The following is an 18,218-nucleotide window of genomic DNA, read 5'->3' as shown; positions in this document are numbered from 1 at the left end:
GATGGAGTAATGGTACATTGCCCAGGGTGGTCTTGAACTCTTGGGCTCAAGCATTCCTCCTGTCTTGAGCTCCCAAAGTGCTGGGGTTACAGGCATTAGCCATGTGCCTGGCCTCAGTTATATATTTAATACTCATTTATTTTTCAGTAGGTATATTATACTTCAATATAATTTATATTAAAAAGAAAAAAGTTACTGATATGTATGCTGAACTTCAACACAATTTACATTTAAAATGTCACTGATAAAATTTCTGGTTTGTCCAAAGCAAAACTCACTTGTATTCATTGGATACAAGTTTTTATTGGGTGCTCATCCTACATTTTTCTTCTTTAGTTATAATCTGCCAAGTGTTTCTATTCTGTTTATGAGGAATAGCCCCTGATGGGTCTTGGGGAAGTCTGTGGAACCTTCAACAGAAGTGTGGACATGGGCCTGGAGCTATTGATGCTTTCTCACTGAACACAATGATTTGAGACTTTATGGCCATCACTCAAGTTCCAGGCCTTCCATGGGTTATTGGATAGGCCATAAAATCAATGACCAGGGACTAGGTCTATAGCTGCTCCCCTCTTCCCACCCTTGCACTGAAAAATTCCTCAGCATCATTTTAAGCCTCAAATGAAAGAGCCAAGATATTGCTCTTCCTGTATACCCAGTTCCTAAACAAATAGTAGGGAGGAGGGGTTGGATTGTGGGAAGAAGTATACGGCTATTTTTAGCTTCTTCTAGATGTTTCCATAGCTACCTGCCTGCAGAGATTTAAGCTGAAGCCCACACAGATGATTTTTGGGCTCCCAACCCCACCTCTGGTGATTCATGAGCAGCACAGTCATGTCCCAGAAAATCCCGAGAGCTTAGGAGGAGAAAGAAAAAAGGAGAGGCATAGTTTGCAAAGACATGCATGATCAGATCCTGCGGCAGAATAGTCAGCCGCTAGATTCAATTGCACTGAGAAACATTGACACTAAATTGCCTGAGATGTTGGTGGACTCTCCTGGAGAGCTTGTCAGAAAAGAAAATGCTCTTGCTACCAAAGGGTGTTTGGCTTTGGAAAGAAAAATTGAAACTATGTGGTCTTGGAACAAAATTTGAAAAGTGCCCCTCAGGGCACCTAGCAACAGAGTGGACAGATAATCAGTAAATGTGGGCTCCTTCTTTATCCTCTTTTCTTTGTGGTCTTGGAGTGTGGAATATTGTGGTAATTCAGAATCTCATATTTAGAATGCATTTTCCCTCTATCTTCTTCATTATCTATTACCAAAAGTCAAGTGCACTCTCACTATCAATCATCGTCATTATCATCCTTTAATTTTTCTAGCTTTTCCATGCAATTAAGAAGTATCATATACTTAGACAGAATTAGATAACAGAGGAAATTGGAAAATTTTCTGACTCCAACAATTCCCCTTCCAAAGACAAATGCAAGTATGTTGATTAACTCTTTATGGCTGTTTTGAAGTTTAAATATTTGAAACCTTTTCAAAACACAGATACATAATGAAAATGTAGCAGATACCCTTGTTCCAGTCACTCCATTTTCACACATGTAAACATTTTGCCATATTTGCTTCAGAAAAAATAAAATATTCAGTAATATATAATATAAAATAAAAAATTAAATATTAAAGATATAGCTAAAGTCTTATTTTACTTCTAAAGTCAATTCTTTTCCTTCTTCCGGGTAATCACCATCCAAGAGTTAATATGTATCATTTCTGGGCATATTTTTTCTGATAAATAAACAGATGTAGATAGATGGATAGATATAGACAGACATTTTGTGGAATGATGGGTAGGTATAAACTCCTCCTTTATAAAACTCACCAGTCACTATTAAAAGCACAAAACACATACACATATATTGTCTCACTTAAACCTCATGAGAGCCCTTAGACTGTATTATTCTGAGTGTCCCACTTTATAGCTCAGGTGTCTACAATGAACAGAATTTAAGTTATTTGCTTATGGTTGGTTAAACACTTAGTAGCACAAGAATTAGGCTCAAATCTTGGAGACTTTTCACTAACCAGACCACCTTTTTGTCATAAATTTTGGTTCAGGGTTTATCTTTGTAGAGCATGAGTGAAGAAAGATGAGTTCTAGAGTTTATTATCTTGTATTTCTGTGAATGTATTATTTTCAATTAGAATGAAAAATGTTCTAAGTCAAGGAGCATATTTTAAACTACTTGACACCCTTCTAGGTTATTCAGATGATCAGACAGTTAGCAAAAGCATAATTAATAATTGTTGACATGAATTGATGATTCCAGAGTAGTTAATGAGATAAGGACATTAACTGAACTGACTGTTTCCCCTGTACATATCTGGTAAGCATTTTAAATCCTAGGACAGTTCTCATCCTAGGCTTCTCACCTAAACCTGCAACCATTCTGATTATCACCATTCTTTTCTTCCTGTATTTTGTGGGTCCTCTAATTGACTTTGAAGTCAATGAATTGTGAATAAGATGAGAGCAATGAGAACAATAGGTTTTTTTTCAAACAACAAAACAAACACAAAATAAATCCTTCCTGGCATTGCCTTCTTGGGCACAGGTGAAATAAACAACCTTGGATTATTTGGTGCTATTTATTTCCTACCAAATAAGCAAGAATGGGTTTCTTTATGTCAATTAGTAGATGAGTTCAGATTAAAGGCTATATAAAACTTGAGACATTCCTGGAGGGAAAATAAGGAGCAGGCAGAAGTTGTCCATTCTGAGAATTCATTATTACACAGAAGACTAAATAGGTCACAGAATCCTTCCTTTTGTGTCTGGGAATACCGAGCCTAAGAACGGTATAGGCTGATGGGCTGTGGGGTCTCATATTTAAAGTATCTCTGAGGAAAGAGATAATGCACTGCCTTGAAGTGCCTGCTCCAATTCTTCCCGGCTTTGAATCACTGTTGTAAACCCTAAACTTCTCCTATGTTCTGCAGTAGAAATAAATAACACAGATGAATTGCTCTTCAGCAAGAAAGATTAGGTTTCCAATTCCTTTTGTTACACAATGTAAGACTCCAATCCAAAGGGGAAGTCAGGGGAGTAGGGGTCTGGAACTCACCCCAACTATTCCCCATCCACTCTTAGCTTTAGACCAAACACAACCTCTATTCCTAGACCTGGTGCCTAATTTAGTCTTAGCCCCGAGTTGCACTTGATTCACAGTTGTGATTACCGGTTCACCCTAAACCCGCAACACCCCTCCAACAACCACCTCAACCTTACTTCTAATCTTTAGGCCCAATTCAAATCCATCTTCCTGTCTCTGAGTTTCCAGGAGTAGTATCTGTTAGCAAATCCAGCCATCAGTCACATACCACCCCGTTGCCTGTCCAGCACTTACCCACAATCCTGCAGCCAGTCTTCAATTTTATTGATTGGATTCCCTAGAAAAGTCAGACACTAGATCACTGTGAGAACTGAACGAAATCAGACCTCCTCCCTGCAACTAATTCCATTCCACAAGTTTATTCTTACATAAGCTGCGTCATGAATCTTTTTTTCTACATAAAGCTTTTCTTTAAGATATGAGAGGAATACACCGTATATAAAAATAGTGGATATTTCTTCTCTCTCTCTGCTTCTTTTCTCCCTTCCTCCCAAGAACCTGGAAAGTGCCCAAGATGTCAGGCCCACTGCTGTCTTTTGAGAGTTCTTTTCCCACAAGGGTAGATCCTTCTCATTTAAAAAGAAAAAGAAAAAGAAAGACAATCTTGTTTTTGTGCTTTTTTGCTTCCTATCAAATAAGCATTTATTTCCATCAGAATTTTTGTTTTACTCTTATGACTGTGGTCTCATTTGAACCTCAAAGAAGCTCTGAGAAGTGTCGGAAAGGTACTACTATTTCAACTGGACAAATAAGTCTTGGAGAGGTGAGTGACTTCCCAAAGGCCACACAGCTTGTTAGTGACAGCATTGTGGCCAGAGTCCAGGCATCCAGCTTGTGTGTGGTCTTGTTACACAGACAAAATAGAAACACTGCAAAGAATTCATAGAGACCCCCAGCCTCGGGTTCTTACAGAAGCTTCTCAGGATGATGCAAAAATGTGCTCTTCCCTTTTTCCTAATCTTATGCCTGTCTCTTTCTCACATAACTCATATTTTGTATTACTTTAGCTTTTCTCTTAAACATATTTAAACCAGTCAAAACAACCCTCCATGAGGGCCTCGCTAAACAAGGGACCTGTTCACACTCTGCAGACCTGGGCCTGCTGTCACCTTTTACCACCAGACAACATAGACATCTGTGTGATGTTTGTCTCTTACCTTCTTGGAAAACGTCATCCAGGCTGGAAGGCTCAGGATCTGGGACATCCTGCAGGGCGGCGGCAGCCTCCTCTTCTAGGACCTGGGTCTGCCAGTTACGGCTCTGACGGAGCCAGGCCCGCCGTTTCTCCCAGGATGTGGGGCTCAGCACAGAGGCCTCCATGGTCCTGTCTCAGACTTCAGAGCCTCCCGTAACAGTAATGCTGTCCTAAGAGTTGAAAAACAGTGATGCTCCCTCATCCTGTGCTCAGAAACCACCATGATGCTCAGGGTTGCCCCTGAATTTTCCTGTCTCTGCCCAAAGGAGCTTGGTCTCTCTACCCATTCAAGAGTAGGGAGACATTCAAGACTAGGGACATCCCTAGCTCATTTTCTGTCTCTCTTGCAAAAAAGGAATGCTCTGAAAACTCTAAATATCAGGGTAAGTCTTTCAAGTCAGTAAGTTTGAAAGCTTCAGACATCAGGATTTAATGGATATTAAGAAAACTCTTCTGACTTAAAGAATCTCAATTTCTCAGGGTAGCCGAAATGCTGTATTAGAAAACATTTTTTCTTTAATCCTTAAAAATGTTGTCTACCAGAATCTTCCATTATAACTAAAACATCTATAAGTTTAAAATGTATAAAATTCATTTATTTTTTAATCCTCATCAAGACGTATGAAAAAGTTGAGGGTCTCAACGGTGAAACAGATTTTCTAAGGTCCCACAACCAGGGTGTCACTCCAACTATAGGAATTCTAGGTTTTGTTTGTTTAGTTTTTCTCTTGATTTTTTATGTTCCTGTTTTATATATTAGGAGTCCATATATGATTTATCTCAGAAAAAAATACCCTGTGATTAAAAGCAAGGAGACACTGCCTTAAGCAATTAGCAGCCAGCACCTTCAGGATAATCGCTTTCTAATTTGTCAACCTGTGCTTCTACGTAACTATAAATTTATTCCTCAGCTCATCAATGCAATTACTAATCCTATAGATTCATATTTCATGTAACATTACCTAAACATGGCTGTATTCTTCCAAGAGACACAATGATGGCACTAGATACACATTCAAAGAGGAATAGAGGGGAAGAACCATTCAATTGTCCAAATAGAGCTTTAAAAAGCTTGAGGCTAATGTAATATTCATTGGCTCATACTCTGTTCTGCTGCCTCTCCCCCGCTGGCCATACTTGCATCCCACCTCACTGAGCAAGTAGGAGTGGGACTGAAACTCTCCAGGTCTTATCCCCCTATTCCCTCAAGCTGCCATAAACAACTTCATCTTAAGAGCTACACTTTTAACTGTTGGAATAAAATAAAATAAAATAAAATAAAATAAAAATGAAGACTACCAGTTTACAGAGACTTCTGTTCCTCCAACACTTAAAACCGTTAGTGAGGCATCCAATGATTTAGGCACTAAAATAGCTTTTTTGAAAAGAACATCCTGAACATAAAATGCATTCTTAGGGCAATAAAATTGTTTTTAATGCCTCTGCTTGTTACAGACAAAACATACCTAGGAAAAAATAGTACATAATTACTGTTGTCTGATCTAAATTCCTTCACTTTAGGTCCTGTCCAAGACATATTTTTCTTCCAAGTGAGACAGTAGTTAGCACTATGAGACTTTGCTCGTTAACCCTGGGTACCTGGCTGTTTGTCTACTGCCTGTGCCTTTTAGAGAAAATTAAATCATTAAATTAAGTTTGTGTCATAAAGAAGCCTCAAAGAAGAGTAGCAGAGATGACTTGCTATTCTCTGGTCAGAGCTGTCGGGAGGAGATAAAGAGAGGATGAAACTGCCACTAGAATGACCTTAGGACAAGAATCTAAAAAGCCTTGATCAGTTTGTTTACCTAGTCCTGTGATCCGAAATATTTAATAGATTGGTTCCAGAACCCAGAGAAGAAAATCACAAAGGCTAACTTGCCTATTGTTTTTAATTCCCAAAGGAAATGGACCTCCCCTAAATCACTGGGAATCTTCCGCTCACAGAATATTTTTGGTAGTAGAACTCAAAAGGTAGGCAGGAAGCCAGGAGGGCAGGAAGCCAGGAGGGCAGGAAGGCAGAAGGGCAGGAGGGTAGGCAGAGAAGGAGGAAAAGAAGGAGGGACGGAGGGAGGGAAGAATATCTGGCTTCCATACTTTATTCTGCCACTTCAAATGGTATAACCTTGGAAAATTTCATCCCTTTATCTGGTCTCAGTTTGTCAATGAAAACATTACAGCCTTAACATTTGATGCGTCTGGTACTACAAACTTCTGGATGTGCCATTTTACAGTCGAACTCCTATAATGCCTAGCACAATCCCAGAATCTCACTAATTGAAATGGAGGTTGGAGCTTTCAACATCCTCTGTGATGTGAATCTATTTTACATTCCTCCCACATCTTCAAAAATATATTGCAATAATATAGGGTAATTTCCTCTGCATCCCCTGAAAATACTTACCTCTTTTTTTAACCTCAGTTTTCTCATATTCTTCCCCCTTTCTCTTCATCTTCCTCGGTCTTTGCCACACTCACCCTGTAGTGTCCAGCTGTTAACCAACCTCCTCCATGGAGCCATGCCTGGCTTCCACAGCCTACCTTAATCACTTTCACTGAGCTCTTTCTCTGCTTGAGTTTTTTCTTCTTAGGTATTATCACTAACATACTTTACATTTTACTTATTTACCCAATTTATTGTTTACTCTTCTGATTAGAATACAAGCTCTAAGAAGACAGAATTTTGGGGTCATTTACTACTATGTTTCTAATGCCTAAAGCAGAATCTAACACATTGTAATAACTTAATGAATACCCATTGTCTAAATGAGTGAATGTCTAGAAGGTGACCATTCCTCATAGAAGCCCAGTGCCTTTCAGAGTCATCAGAGACACATGCAGGGAGATCAACTTCAAACAGTAACAATAAGCTGGTAACTACGTGCTTACTAAGCATGTAAAAATGTTGTGGGTTGAAAGCTGGAGAAAAGAGAGAGGGTTATTCTAAGACTTGTTTCTATCCTAGAAGTTCCTACAGTTGAGAACAAAAATTGTATTTTCTTGACTAGTCCCTGTTTACTGCCTGTCTCTATGTCCTATGTATGGAAGTTTTACTTAATGTTAATTCCTAAAGGAAAGTGCCTATGGAAACAATCCTTAATGCTTAAGAGTTCCAAAGAAAGGCTTACAAATAAATGGCAATTGTAGGTATGACAATAAAAAGACCAGACAGGTTAAGTGTTCACTGAGAATGACAGACATTTTCCTGGCAATTTGTGTGAGAATGTAATAATTTTTCTACTTGAAAAAGTAACAGTGATCTCAAGTCTAAAGAAAAGACACAAGGTAGATCTAAGCTAATCTTCACAACTCCAGCACACATGACAGGGGACGGGGAAATTGCATAAATAATTTTTTTCCCAATCTCAGCAACACTTGAGTTGTAGAAACCTGTCCATGGAGAGTTATACAGGATTACTATAAGTACAGCAATATCAAGAGGCAAAAAGAAATGGTAGTGTCTGGTTAGTGGTAATAGGAGGAAGTTGTACTGCTGGGAGATAAGAAATTAGGTATTCTTTTTTTTTTGTGGAAATCTGCAGGAAGCAGCAAATGATTATCAGACAAACACATCAGCCATGAGAGTGTTAGAGAGAATTAAAAAACGGGTGCACACAGATGTCAAGATAGCAGCTTTGTAGGTCTTGGGGCCCCTTGTAATAGAGACAAAGACATGAAGATGTTTTCTCCAAATAAGTCATACAAACATGTACACTGATAATACAGTGGAGTTTGGTGCAGTGAAAAGAAAACTGATTAGAAATCAGGAGACTTGGACATTTTTCTGACTTGGCCAATTAATTGACTTATGGCATATCAGTTAGGTTTTTTATTAAGGTTTCAGTTTAATCCTCCAGGAAATGGATTGATTGGACTCAACATTTGTGTAAATTTACTTCCACTACCAATGTTTATTAATTTATTTAGGTGAGTTTGAAATACGCATAGGAATAGTACCCATAAAAGAAAGTGCATTTATACAGTTTCCCCATTAAAAAACTGGAAATGGTTCAGTGGTCTCTGGACTTACTTCCCCTTTACCAAATTCCCTTTCAAATTAACACCAACATATGGAGCTCCTGCACATGTGGCCTTCACACTGGATCCAGGAAACTGGTGAGCCTGAACATGAAGGCCATACGGGAACTTATACAGGGAGTCAGTCAGGTGCTACTCAATGACTGTCAACACTGCTTGAACTTTTCTGCTTCTTTGCTTTAGCTTATAGTTTCATCCACCTTCCTCTCTAATCAAACAAATTCTTTCTACCCTTTAACGGCTTACTTAAGTCATCTCCTTTTTCTGACCTACCTGTAGCAACTAACATCCATGCCTGCACCATATGCAACAAGACAGTAAGTGGCTACCTCTCTTGTCATCATTTACCACTACTTGTAACTTCTCCCCTAAACCCATCATAGAACATAGCACAGTACTTTGCAAGAGAAGGGACTCCATAAGTGCTGTACCTGCAGAGGAGCAAGAATCACCCTGGCATTGGGAAATGATCCCCAATTAGTATTCATCATAGGACAGGTTGCTCCTGACTGTCCTCATGGCCTTGGATCCTAATGTACACTTTTGCACAGCTTGTAGTAAAGAGGAAAAAGGCTTGGAGCATAGTCTTTCCAGTCCTTAGCTGATATAACATAAGGTCACCCAAGTCTGACTTAATTTATGAAGCTTGAACTACCAAATTCTCCTATTAAAAAAAAAAATATTTGCCAGTCTTTCATTTCAAGTTTTTATTCATTTCTTCATCAAAATTTCCTTCTGGAGTTCCTCTGTCATCTCTCTTGATGCTGGCTTATAGTATATGATCATATTTGGTCTTCTCTGTGAGGATAGAAATATAAAGCCTGCAGATATCTGTTCTCCAATTTTCCCACAAAACTAAGAAATTCCCACACTGGTACTATTGCTTCTTGCCTGAATCAGCCCAAACCTTATTTCTCCCCTCTGCTACCATTTCCAGCCTTTTGTTCTTTCCTCTTTTCTACATTTCTCTAGAGGTTCATTCCATAATTCCTTCTCCACAATCTGTCAAGAGTTCTGAAATCCGGTTACAACCAAGTGGAGTAAGACAGAATTCTTGTTCTGAGGATGCTATAGTTAAAAGCAGAAATTGTAGCAGATAGGATTGAGTTTAGACAGGATAAATATCCTCTACTGGTTTAAGATCAGAGAGTTAAGAGCTGTGAAATGAGTATCTTCCAGCAAAAATTATTATCAGAGGCAGTGACTGTAGCAGCAGCAGAAAGCCTGTAGAGCTATGTCATAATTATGACATGAAGAATATCACCTATTTCTAGTCTCTGCTTTCCAAGGGAAGCAGTTGGGGATTCACTACACATTGATATGGGCAAGTCAAAGGTAGGTACTCATAATAACTGATATGTAGAGAGTACTATATATGTATCTATAAAACTTTCCTGGAAACTGCTTAACTGAATCCTGACAACCACTTTAGAGCTAATCACTGTTACCTGACACTCATGGAGATATGTTACTTGTCCAAGGTCACATCCCTGTATGCTGAGATGGAAACTCAAGTTGGTCTGACTCCATGTTATATAGTTTTTCTGCTGACATTACAATAAGAAAATGGCCCAGTGTCACCATCCAATGTAATTTGGGATTTAAAAAAGGGAGAAGTTGTTTTAGTAAATTCTCCATTTCGCATGCTATGCAAGCTCTCCATCTTATAGTCTAGTAGAGAAAAGGCAGCATAAACACAAGGTAATTTATATTTGGTTCTGTGGCAGTCTTAGTGCGGGAAGTATTGCTTTGTTTGTGTCATTAGAATAGTTTCCTTTCTGACTCCATTGAGGTGATTATGAAGCAGTTTAGCCTTCCTCAGGCTTACAGAGTGGTTTTGTTGGCAAGGGTCCCACTAACTTCCAGTTGGGAGGAGAGAATCTGCCTGGAATTCCACATTACTTTCAGATTGTTGTGGCATTCAGAATATTTCATAACGGTTTGGGGCACCACAGAGCAATGAAAGCTGACACCGTCACAGCCCTGTGGTGGGGCCCCACTCAGCACATGGGGCCTGTCTGGGAAGTCTTGAGGAAAGAGCTGGGATAGCTGGGCTGGTGATGGGTACTCAGAGGGCTTGGGAAAATGGATAATTACCATTATTTGCTATAGACATATTTTAATATTTTAGCAACTATTAGCCTACCAATTTGCACCTGACAAATACCAGCTCTGCTTACAGATACTTCACTATGGGGAAATTTTCAAGGGACTCAGTAAGGATAACCAAAGCTGCTTTTTCTTTAAAGTTCAGAGTGTTATTTAGAAATTAAAGAAAAGGAAAACTATACAAAGAGTTTGGGCCTTGGAATCAGAGTTAGCCTAATTTGGAATCATAGTTCTCTCTACTTTCTGCATGTTTGTCCTTGGTAACACTATCTTTTCTTCTATACCTAAGTTTCTTTTTCTTTTTCTTTTGTCTTGCTGTGTTACCCAGGCTGGTCTTGAACACCTGACCTCAAGCAATCCTCCCACCTTTGCCTCCCCAAATGCTGGGATTATAAGTGTGAGCCACCGCACCTAGCCTATACCTAATTTTCTTCATGTGCAAAATAGATACTGTGCCAAACTAGTTGGGTGACTGGCAGCTGTAATCAGATAACATATATTAAGTCCCTGATGTATAAAGGTGGTGCTTAATAAGTGATAGATATGATTATGAATCTGCCCTCAGTCTAAGATGTTCACTAAAGTTGAAACATCTTGAGGAATAAGGAAGGAAAGAAGGAAGGAAGAAGGTGTGAACAGCAGGGTACAGTTGATAGTATAAAACCAAGATGGTAAAAAAGATTTTTTTAATATGTGGTAAGCAGAGATAAAAAGTAAGCAGTGAAAAGTCTTTCTTTCTTACCTAATTCTCCAAGGGACCAGAGAGATTATCTAATCCTGGTTACTCATTTTGTAGTTGAGGAAACAAGAGAGAGAGGAGGGAGAGAGAGAGAAAGAGAAAGAAAAGAGAGAGAGAGAGAGAGAGAGAGAGAGAGACAGAGAAGCAGGCTTGTCTGGAGTCACAAAGACTATTAGTGGTTTTAAATGGGCACCAAACTCACAAGTTCTGAGTTCCAGATGCATGCTTTCTTCCTTTATATCATACAGCCTTCCTCCTACCACACTTGGTTTCCAAGGCCCAGTCCTAGGTTTGTCTTTAGTGCTCTGGGGGACATGTATGAGACAGACTTCTGTCTGTTTTGTACCTATGCCCCAAGCAGTGCCTGTGAGTTGAGACTAAGAGTGAGAACCAGTGTGGGAGGAGAGAAGAAGGAAATGGGGTTTCCATGATGTGGCCCATAAGACCTTCTGCATCCACAGCCAAGATATACATCATTACCATTGCAAAGAGCTGTGGGAAATCCCAGAGCAGCTAACATTTCTCTGTTTGTGAACTGGACAAATTCCACCTCAACCCAGGTGGATTGTCCCCCATTTGACATACCCCAATCTGCAACAAATTCTCACATTCCTTCATAGGTAAGAACTGTCTTCTAGCTCCTAACCCTCTTTAATGTCATCCAGATTGGAAGATCATCAGAACAAGAATTTCCCTGAGTATAATATTTGAGCATTCTGAGACTTCTGTTGTCCAAGGAGCAGTTCAGTCTGCTCAGGGAAAAGGGGAGATGTTATCTGGTAAACCATAGAAAGAAAAAATGCCCATTTATCAATGGAACTCCTATTTTCCTCCCTTTTCATACTCTTTCTCCCACAAATAAGTGTAGCTGAATAAATACTGAAAGAAGATCATCTAAGACCTTTTTCCTCTCCTTCCCTTTCTTTCTTACTTCCACTTTCAGGATATGAATTTTAAGAAAGGCTTGTATAATGCTACAGGAAATACTAAAGTTGTGTATTTGGAAAAAAATCCCATGTTCTCAATGTAGGGAGACATCAAATACCTACATTTGAATGGGCAATAAAGATATCAAGAATAAGAAACAGCAGTTTATCTGAGCTGATTTGTAGATGGTTTCATCAAGAGAAAGTAGGAAGAATGAGCAGATTTCTCAACCATTGAGTTAGCTCTCTGAATTTGTATCTTTAACTCTCCAGTTTTATCTCGTTGGTAATAAGCTCTGTCCTGCATATACTCATTTTCTTCTTTCCTGCTTTTCCCTTTCAATATCTGCACACAATCTTCTTGTCCTCGTCCCTCTGCTTATTTGACTGAACTCTTTTCTTAATCTAGAATCTGTGTTTAGGCCATTCTGCCTCAGGCCTGTGTGTGGTAGGGTACCTAGTACTGTGGGTGCTGGAATATCCACTTTGGTCTTGTTCCTTAGGTGGAAAAGAGAACAGTTGTCAGTTTGCAGGTGGAAATAAATGTGTGATCTTTTCCCCTTACTGTAGCCCAGAAGGAACCTTGTAAGTCACAGTATTGGCTGAGACGAGATCTCCTTTTAATTCTTTACTAGAATCCAAATCATACACATTGAACTGAAAATGACAATTGGGCCTTCATGTTCACTACATAATGCTGAATCGCACGGTTCCATCTTAATTTTCAAAAACCCAAGAGTTATGAGGACATGTTGGTAGTATGGCTATAAATGGTTTCTAAACACCCTGGGGTGCATGTGAATAACTCATATGTTAGATTGCTCTCTATCCCTCCTGCTATATCTTCAGCTTGTTATTTCTGATAATAGTCTAAATAGAGACAGACAATAAATCTGACTTCCCTTCTTCCTCCTAACACTTCATGCTGCAAGAGAATCATACAAGATCTTTATCTCTAATCACTCAGCTGAACAACTGTTGAGTCTGATACTTCGGCACACAAGTTGAAGGTTCCTACCTCCAACCTCCCATCCTAGGTACCGCCCTGCACCATCTAGAAAGTCTCCTTAGCTCTCAGGACCACTTGTGGTATACACTTGTAGTACTTCCCTGGATATCTCCTGTAAATGCTCACAGTCTTGTCAAATCAATTCTGTGGAACTCTCCTCTCCTGGCCGTGCACTGCCCTGGGGACCCACCCTTTCTCTTCCACCCACTGGTGAGCTCAGTGGCACAGAAGGGGCATGGGAAAACCCCAGGGTGGAGGATCTTTCCACTCCTCCATCTACCCCAAAACTCATGTAGGTGGTAACATGCTCTGCCTGCTACCACTGGGGCAAGGGATGTTGGAGGATCATGAAGCCCCCAATATTATGTAGGTCACTGAGAGGTCAACACATCCATCTATCTGTCTTTGAGATGTGAGCCCTGAAATCCTGTCCTGACGGTGGCTCTCCATCTATCTTGAGCCTCCCAGTTAATCTGACCTTGCATCACTCAAGTGTGTACATCCTCCCTCATAGCTGACCTCAATATATCTTGCTGCAGTTTATCTCAACAAGTTTCTTCTACAGCTTCTGAAGAAAGAGGTCATACCCATAGAAAGCAAAGTTGATTTCAGCCAGGTACTCTCAGTGCTTGGAGCTATGGACACTAGAGTAGGGCCTGAAATGAAACCTGGAAACTTCTTCCTTGAGAACTTTTCAGTGTTATAATCAGATGGAAATTGCAGCAACAATGAGTTCAGCAAGACACAGAGAGAAACTTTGCAGGTGAGAAAAGTAAAAAAATTCTTAAAATAGTTATTTAAGTCATCAAAGAGACCCAAGTTTTGAGAATCGAGAAAGATTACCTCTCTGATCATAAAGAGAAAACAAACAAACGAAAGCAAAAGGCACCCGGTATCGTTCTCCTAGGCATAATGATGGATGCTTTTAAGGTTGAAGTAAGCGCGCTGGGAGATTTTCTCCTGATTTTCCCTTGTCTTGACCTTGACAGCCTGATTTTTCTCTGACATGTTTCCTTCTTTCTCCTAGCATCACCCTAAATCAGTACAGCCTTGAAACTGAGATAAAGGCTATACTTACCTGTCCGCTGGTAGAAAACTGAGTTTGAGGCAAAGCAGTTGTCGAAGCTGGGCCGAGGCCTTCACAGGTGTGGGCACAGAGGTGAAGTGAGGGAGAAAGTATCATGTTGTAGATTATGCCTTTCTCCCTGAACTCATTCAACTGCTGTTGCCTGCTCAAAAGGGGAAGCGGAAATGAGAACACACCACACACACACACATCCACACATATAGACGCAGTCCCCGCCTCCCAGCCCAGCCACATCCTTTGCTCCGGCTCAGGAGACTGAGGGAAGGACAAACCATCTGGAGACACGGTGCTCACAACTAGGAAGACCTTCCTGCCCCAGAGTTGCCTCTGTCTTTCCAGAAAAACAGATCTTTTCCTATTAAGGCAAAGGTACGGTCCATTTAAAGAGGTGTGTGCAGGAGTCTTCCTACCATATAACTAGAATTCCACTGCTGCAGATAAATCCTTCTGTCCTCAGGAGAGCTGTCTGAAAATGGGAAAGCTCTCTCCCATAAATGATCTGGCGTTTATCTCAGAGAAGATGTTTCCAACCCTATCACACACTTGAGAGGGCTCTGAGCCAGTCGCTCTGTGTTTATAACTTTCAAACTCTGGTAAATTCCCCCGAAGCTTGTTTTTGAATACTGCTTACTTTTTTTTCTGTTAGTTTCTTAACTTTGTTATTATGTTCAAACCACTTCAAAGTTTTCGTTTTTGTAATAAATGACTGCTTTCCCCCACGTTTTCAAAGCTGAACTTTTAAAATCAGTTATACCCTGAAGATGTCTTCAGTTTATTGGTTTTCAGTTTGGAGAAGGCTTAATGAACTCTAAAAGATTTCTCCCAATCCCCAATCACTCTCACCCACCGGGGGCATTCAGCACTGCTGACGATCCCTCCTTGCTTCTCCAGTATCTCCGAACACACTTTCCTCTCTGTAGGATGCTGCTGCATTTTGGGTATCTTCTTTCTCTCTTTCTCCTGATTCTACTGTTTCCTTCTTTAAATCATTTATTTATGAATATATATCACAATATTTATTCTACAAGGCACTCCTCTAATGTGTTAATTGTGACTGATTTTCACATGTTCATTACCTTCTTTCTGATTTTTTGGCTTCTTTTTTTTTTTAACCACGTTTCTAAATTCCATTTCCAATCATCAGTAGGACAACTCCATTGAGTATCCATAGTATAGCTATAATATGATAGAAATAATCCTAAATAAAATTCTTGCTTGGCAAATTAAGTTCCCAAAACATTATTTTCTTCAAGTATAATGTGAGGAAAATGACAATTCTCTCTGTTTCTCACTCAACCCTTCCCCCACCCTATTCCTTTTACATAGGCATGAAAATATCTAACATGTTTTCTCAGGACATAGTAGATGCTAAATATGTGCTTTTCTGAGAATTAGCTTCACAGTCAACAAGTAAAACACTAAACCCAACACACCTAATTCTCTTTATTTACTATTCTTTTCTGTACAAATTAACTGTAAAAACTCAACTAATGGAAACTTAACAACTCTTAAATCCTAAGTTTCTGGAATTCAATGTTTTCCTTAACAGTTGTTTTTCAATATGTTTGGGATATGGAGAATATCACTTCTGTAGGGAGTTTGGAAATATGTGAGGGAGATTTAATTTTCAAAGAAATGGGAAGCTGATACTGGTAGTTAGTCCTGAGGGCCAATGATGATAAGTGCTTTGGAAGGGATAGGACTGTTCAGCACAAGGAATAATTGTCCTGGCCCAAGTGTCAGCATTTTGTTAACATTGATAGTTTGATGGTTAGGAGAGCAGGCTTTAGAGTGAGGCTCTGGCATCAAGTAGCTCTGTAGTCTTAGATACATTGACATCTCTAGGTCTCAGTTCGTTGGCTGCTAAATGGGGATAACCTTACAGGAGTGGTTGTAGAGCTATAAGAATAAAGGAATACAGAGTATTTAGTCCAGTGCCTACCTTACAGCAAATGCTCAAGAAATTGCAGCTATTTTTAAGACTCTTGAAATATAATAGTTTCTTTTCTTTTAACTTTTATTTTAAGTTCGGTGGTACCTGTGCAGGTTTGTTACATAGGTAAACTCTTGTCATAGGGGTTTGTTGTAGAGATTATTTCATCACCCAGATATGAAGCCTGGTACCCAACAGGTATTTGTTTTGATCTTCTCCCTCCTTCCACCCTCTACCCTCCCATAGGCCCCAGTGTGTGTTGTTTCCCTCTATGTGTCCATGTGTTCTCATCATTTAGCTCCCACTTATAGGTGAGAATATGCGGTATTTGGTTTTCTGTTCCTGTGCTAGGTTTCTAAGGCTAATGGCCTCCAGCTCCACCCATGCTGCTGCAAAGGACATGATCTCATTCTTTTTTATGGCTGAGTAGTATTCCATGGTGTATACATTCCACATTTTCTTTATCCAGTCTATCATCAATGGGCATTTAGGTTGATTCCATGTCTTTGCTATTGTGGATAGTGCTGCAGCGAACATACACATGCTCGTATTTTTATAACAGAATTATTTATATTCCTTCAGGTATATACTCAGCAATGGGATTGCTGGGTCTAATGGTATTTCTGTTTTTAGGTCTTTGAGGAATCGCCACACTGCCTTCCACAAGGGTTGAACTAATTTACACTCCCACCAACAGTGTATAAACTTTCCTTTTTCCCTGCACCCTCGCCAACATCTTTTATTTTTTGACTTTTTGATAATAGCCATTCTGAGTAGTGTTAGATGGTATCTCATTGTGGTTTTGATTTGCACGAAATATAATATTTTCAATTTATCCAAATGCTATGTCTATCTGTCAAAATTACCTCATTCATTAAAGATGCCATTTCACAAGCAATTGCTAGAGATTTTTTTGTTAATAAAAAATATTTATTTTTTATTTTTATTTATATTTATTCTTAATTTTTGTGAGTACATATGTAAGTTTATATGTTTATAGCATTTGTGGTTTATTTTTTGAAAGAAATATTTTTCTCTTCTACAAGCAGCTTCTGAAAGACGAAGATGAAGATTACATGATTCCTAGGAGGAGAAGGAGGCCCAGGGTATTGCTCTGTTTATCTTCTTTCTCTGTTGTATCATCTTTCTCTTTCTGTCTCTGTTTCTTTCCTTCTTTCCCTTTCTTCCTTCCATTCCTTTTCCTTCCTTCCTTCCTTCCTTCTCTCCTTCCCTCTTTCCCTCCTTCCCCTTTCTCTTTTTTCCCTCTCACCTGCCCTTCCTACCCTTTGAAAACATTAAATGTCTCTATATCTTTGGCACCATGAACTTCTCTGAGCATATATTCCAGGTGCTTCATGAAAACAAAACGACTTGTTCTTTTTATACTAGATGCAGTAGTTCAGGGTTTCCGAAGGATTTTTTGTGAGCTTGTTCATTTTTTCCCCTTGGTTAAAAATAAAAACCCTTATGCTAACTGAGATAATGAATTTGCTCTCTACTGTCTGTGTGATTCAGCAGTTTGGTGCCTCATGATAGGGCCTATTTGTCATTCCATGGCTCCCTCTCTTGTGTTTTATAGAATTTAGTAAAAACACTGAACTAGGGGTAAAAGAACTATCTCAGTTTAAAACTATACTAGTTACTTAATTTCACTGGATATCAGTATCATCTTCTGACAAACAGAGAAATATTTTCTAAGATCCTCTTGGCTTTAGATGTCTGTAACATCTGTACAGACTATTTTTCTCTACCCTTTTCATGTAGCTTATTATGGAAAATGAAAATATTAAGTGACAGATATTTGGTAAGAAATTATTATAAAGGTAGTAGAAAAAGTACTTTGAAATACTCTTTTCCATGGAAAAGCCAAGTAACTATTGCTTTTGAATAATATTATCCTCCACACATGTAACCTGAAAACACTGATAAATAAGAACAATTTCTGAACACTGATGTGCCCATCAGACAGATGGGCTGTAGTTGGGTATAAGTTCTGGAGCTGCAGAACTAAGGGCTGAGCTGGCAGGTTGCCCAGACCTGGGGCAGAGCCAAGACAGCTGTCCATAG

The 18,218-nt window shown here is 39.3% G+C and overlaps 1 protein-coding gene across 3 annotated transcripts in view; it reads right to left on the bottom strand.

Annotated features, from left to right (window-relative positions):
* The window catches only part of TESPA1 (thymocyte expressed, positive selection associated 1), a 35,298-nt gene extending 20,914 nt beyond the window's left edge, over positions 1-14,384 (bottom strand). The window contains exons 1-5 of one of the 3 annotated variants that reach the window (XM_011930425.1): positions 14,210-14,356; positions 13,617-13,787; positions 11,399-11,562; positions 4,276-4,483; positions 3,353-3,395 (exon numbers count right to left, since the gene is read on the bottom strand). In XM_011930425.1, the coding sequence (XP_011785815.1) occupies positions 3,353-3,395; positions 4,276-4,438 (206 nt within the window). In that variant the 5' untranslated portion in view covers positions 4,439-4,483; positions 11,399-11,562; positions 13,617-13,787; positions 14,210-14,356. Of the gene's footprint in view, positions 1-3,352; positions 3,396-3,486; positions 3,609-4,275; positions 4,484-11,398; positions 11,563-13,616; positions 13,788-14,209 lie in introns of those variants that run through there. The other 2 variants (XM_011930424.1, XM_011930426.1) reach the window with 2 other exon arrangements.
* Positions 14,385-18,218: the final 3,834 nt, after the last annotated feature.

The sequence above is a fragment of the Colobus angolensis genome, unplaced genomic scaffold (genome assembly GCF_000951035.1).
Source record: "Colobus angolensis palliatus isolate OR3802 unplaced genomic scaffold, Cang.pa_1.0 Scaffold87, whole genome shotgun sequence".
In the NCBI taxonomy this organism is placed as follows: domain Eukaryota; kingdom Metazoa; phylum Chordata; class Mammalia; order Primates; family Cercopithecidae; genus Colobus; species Colobus angolensis.
Note: the sequence above shows the minus strand (reverse complement) of the source record. Positions and strands in the feature narration are given on the sequence as shown.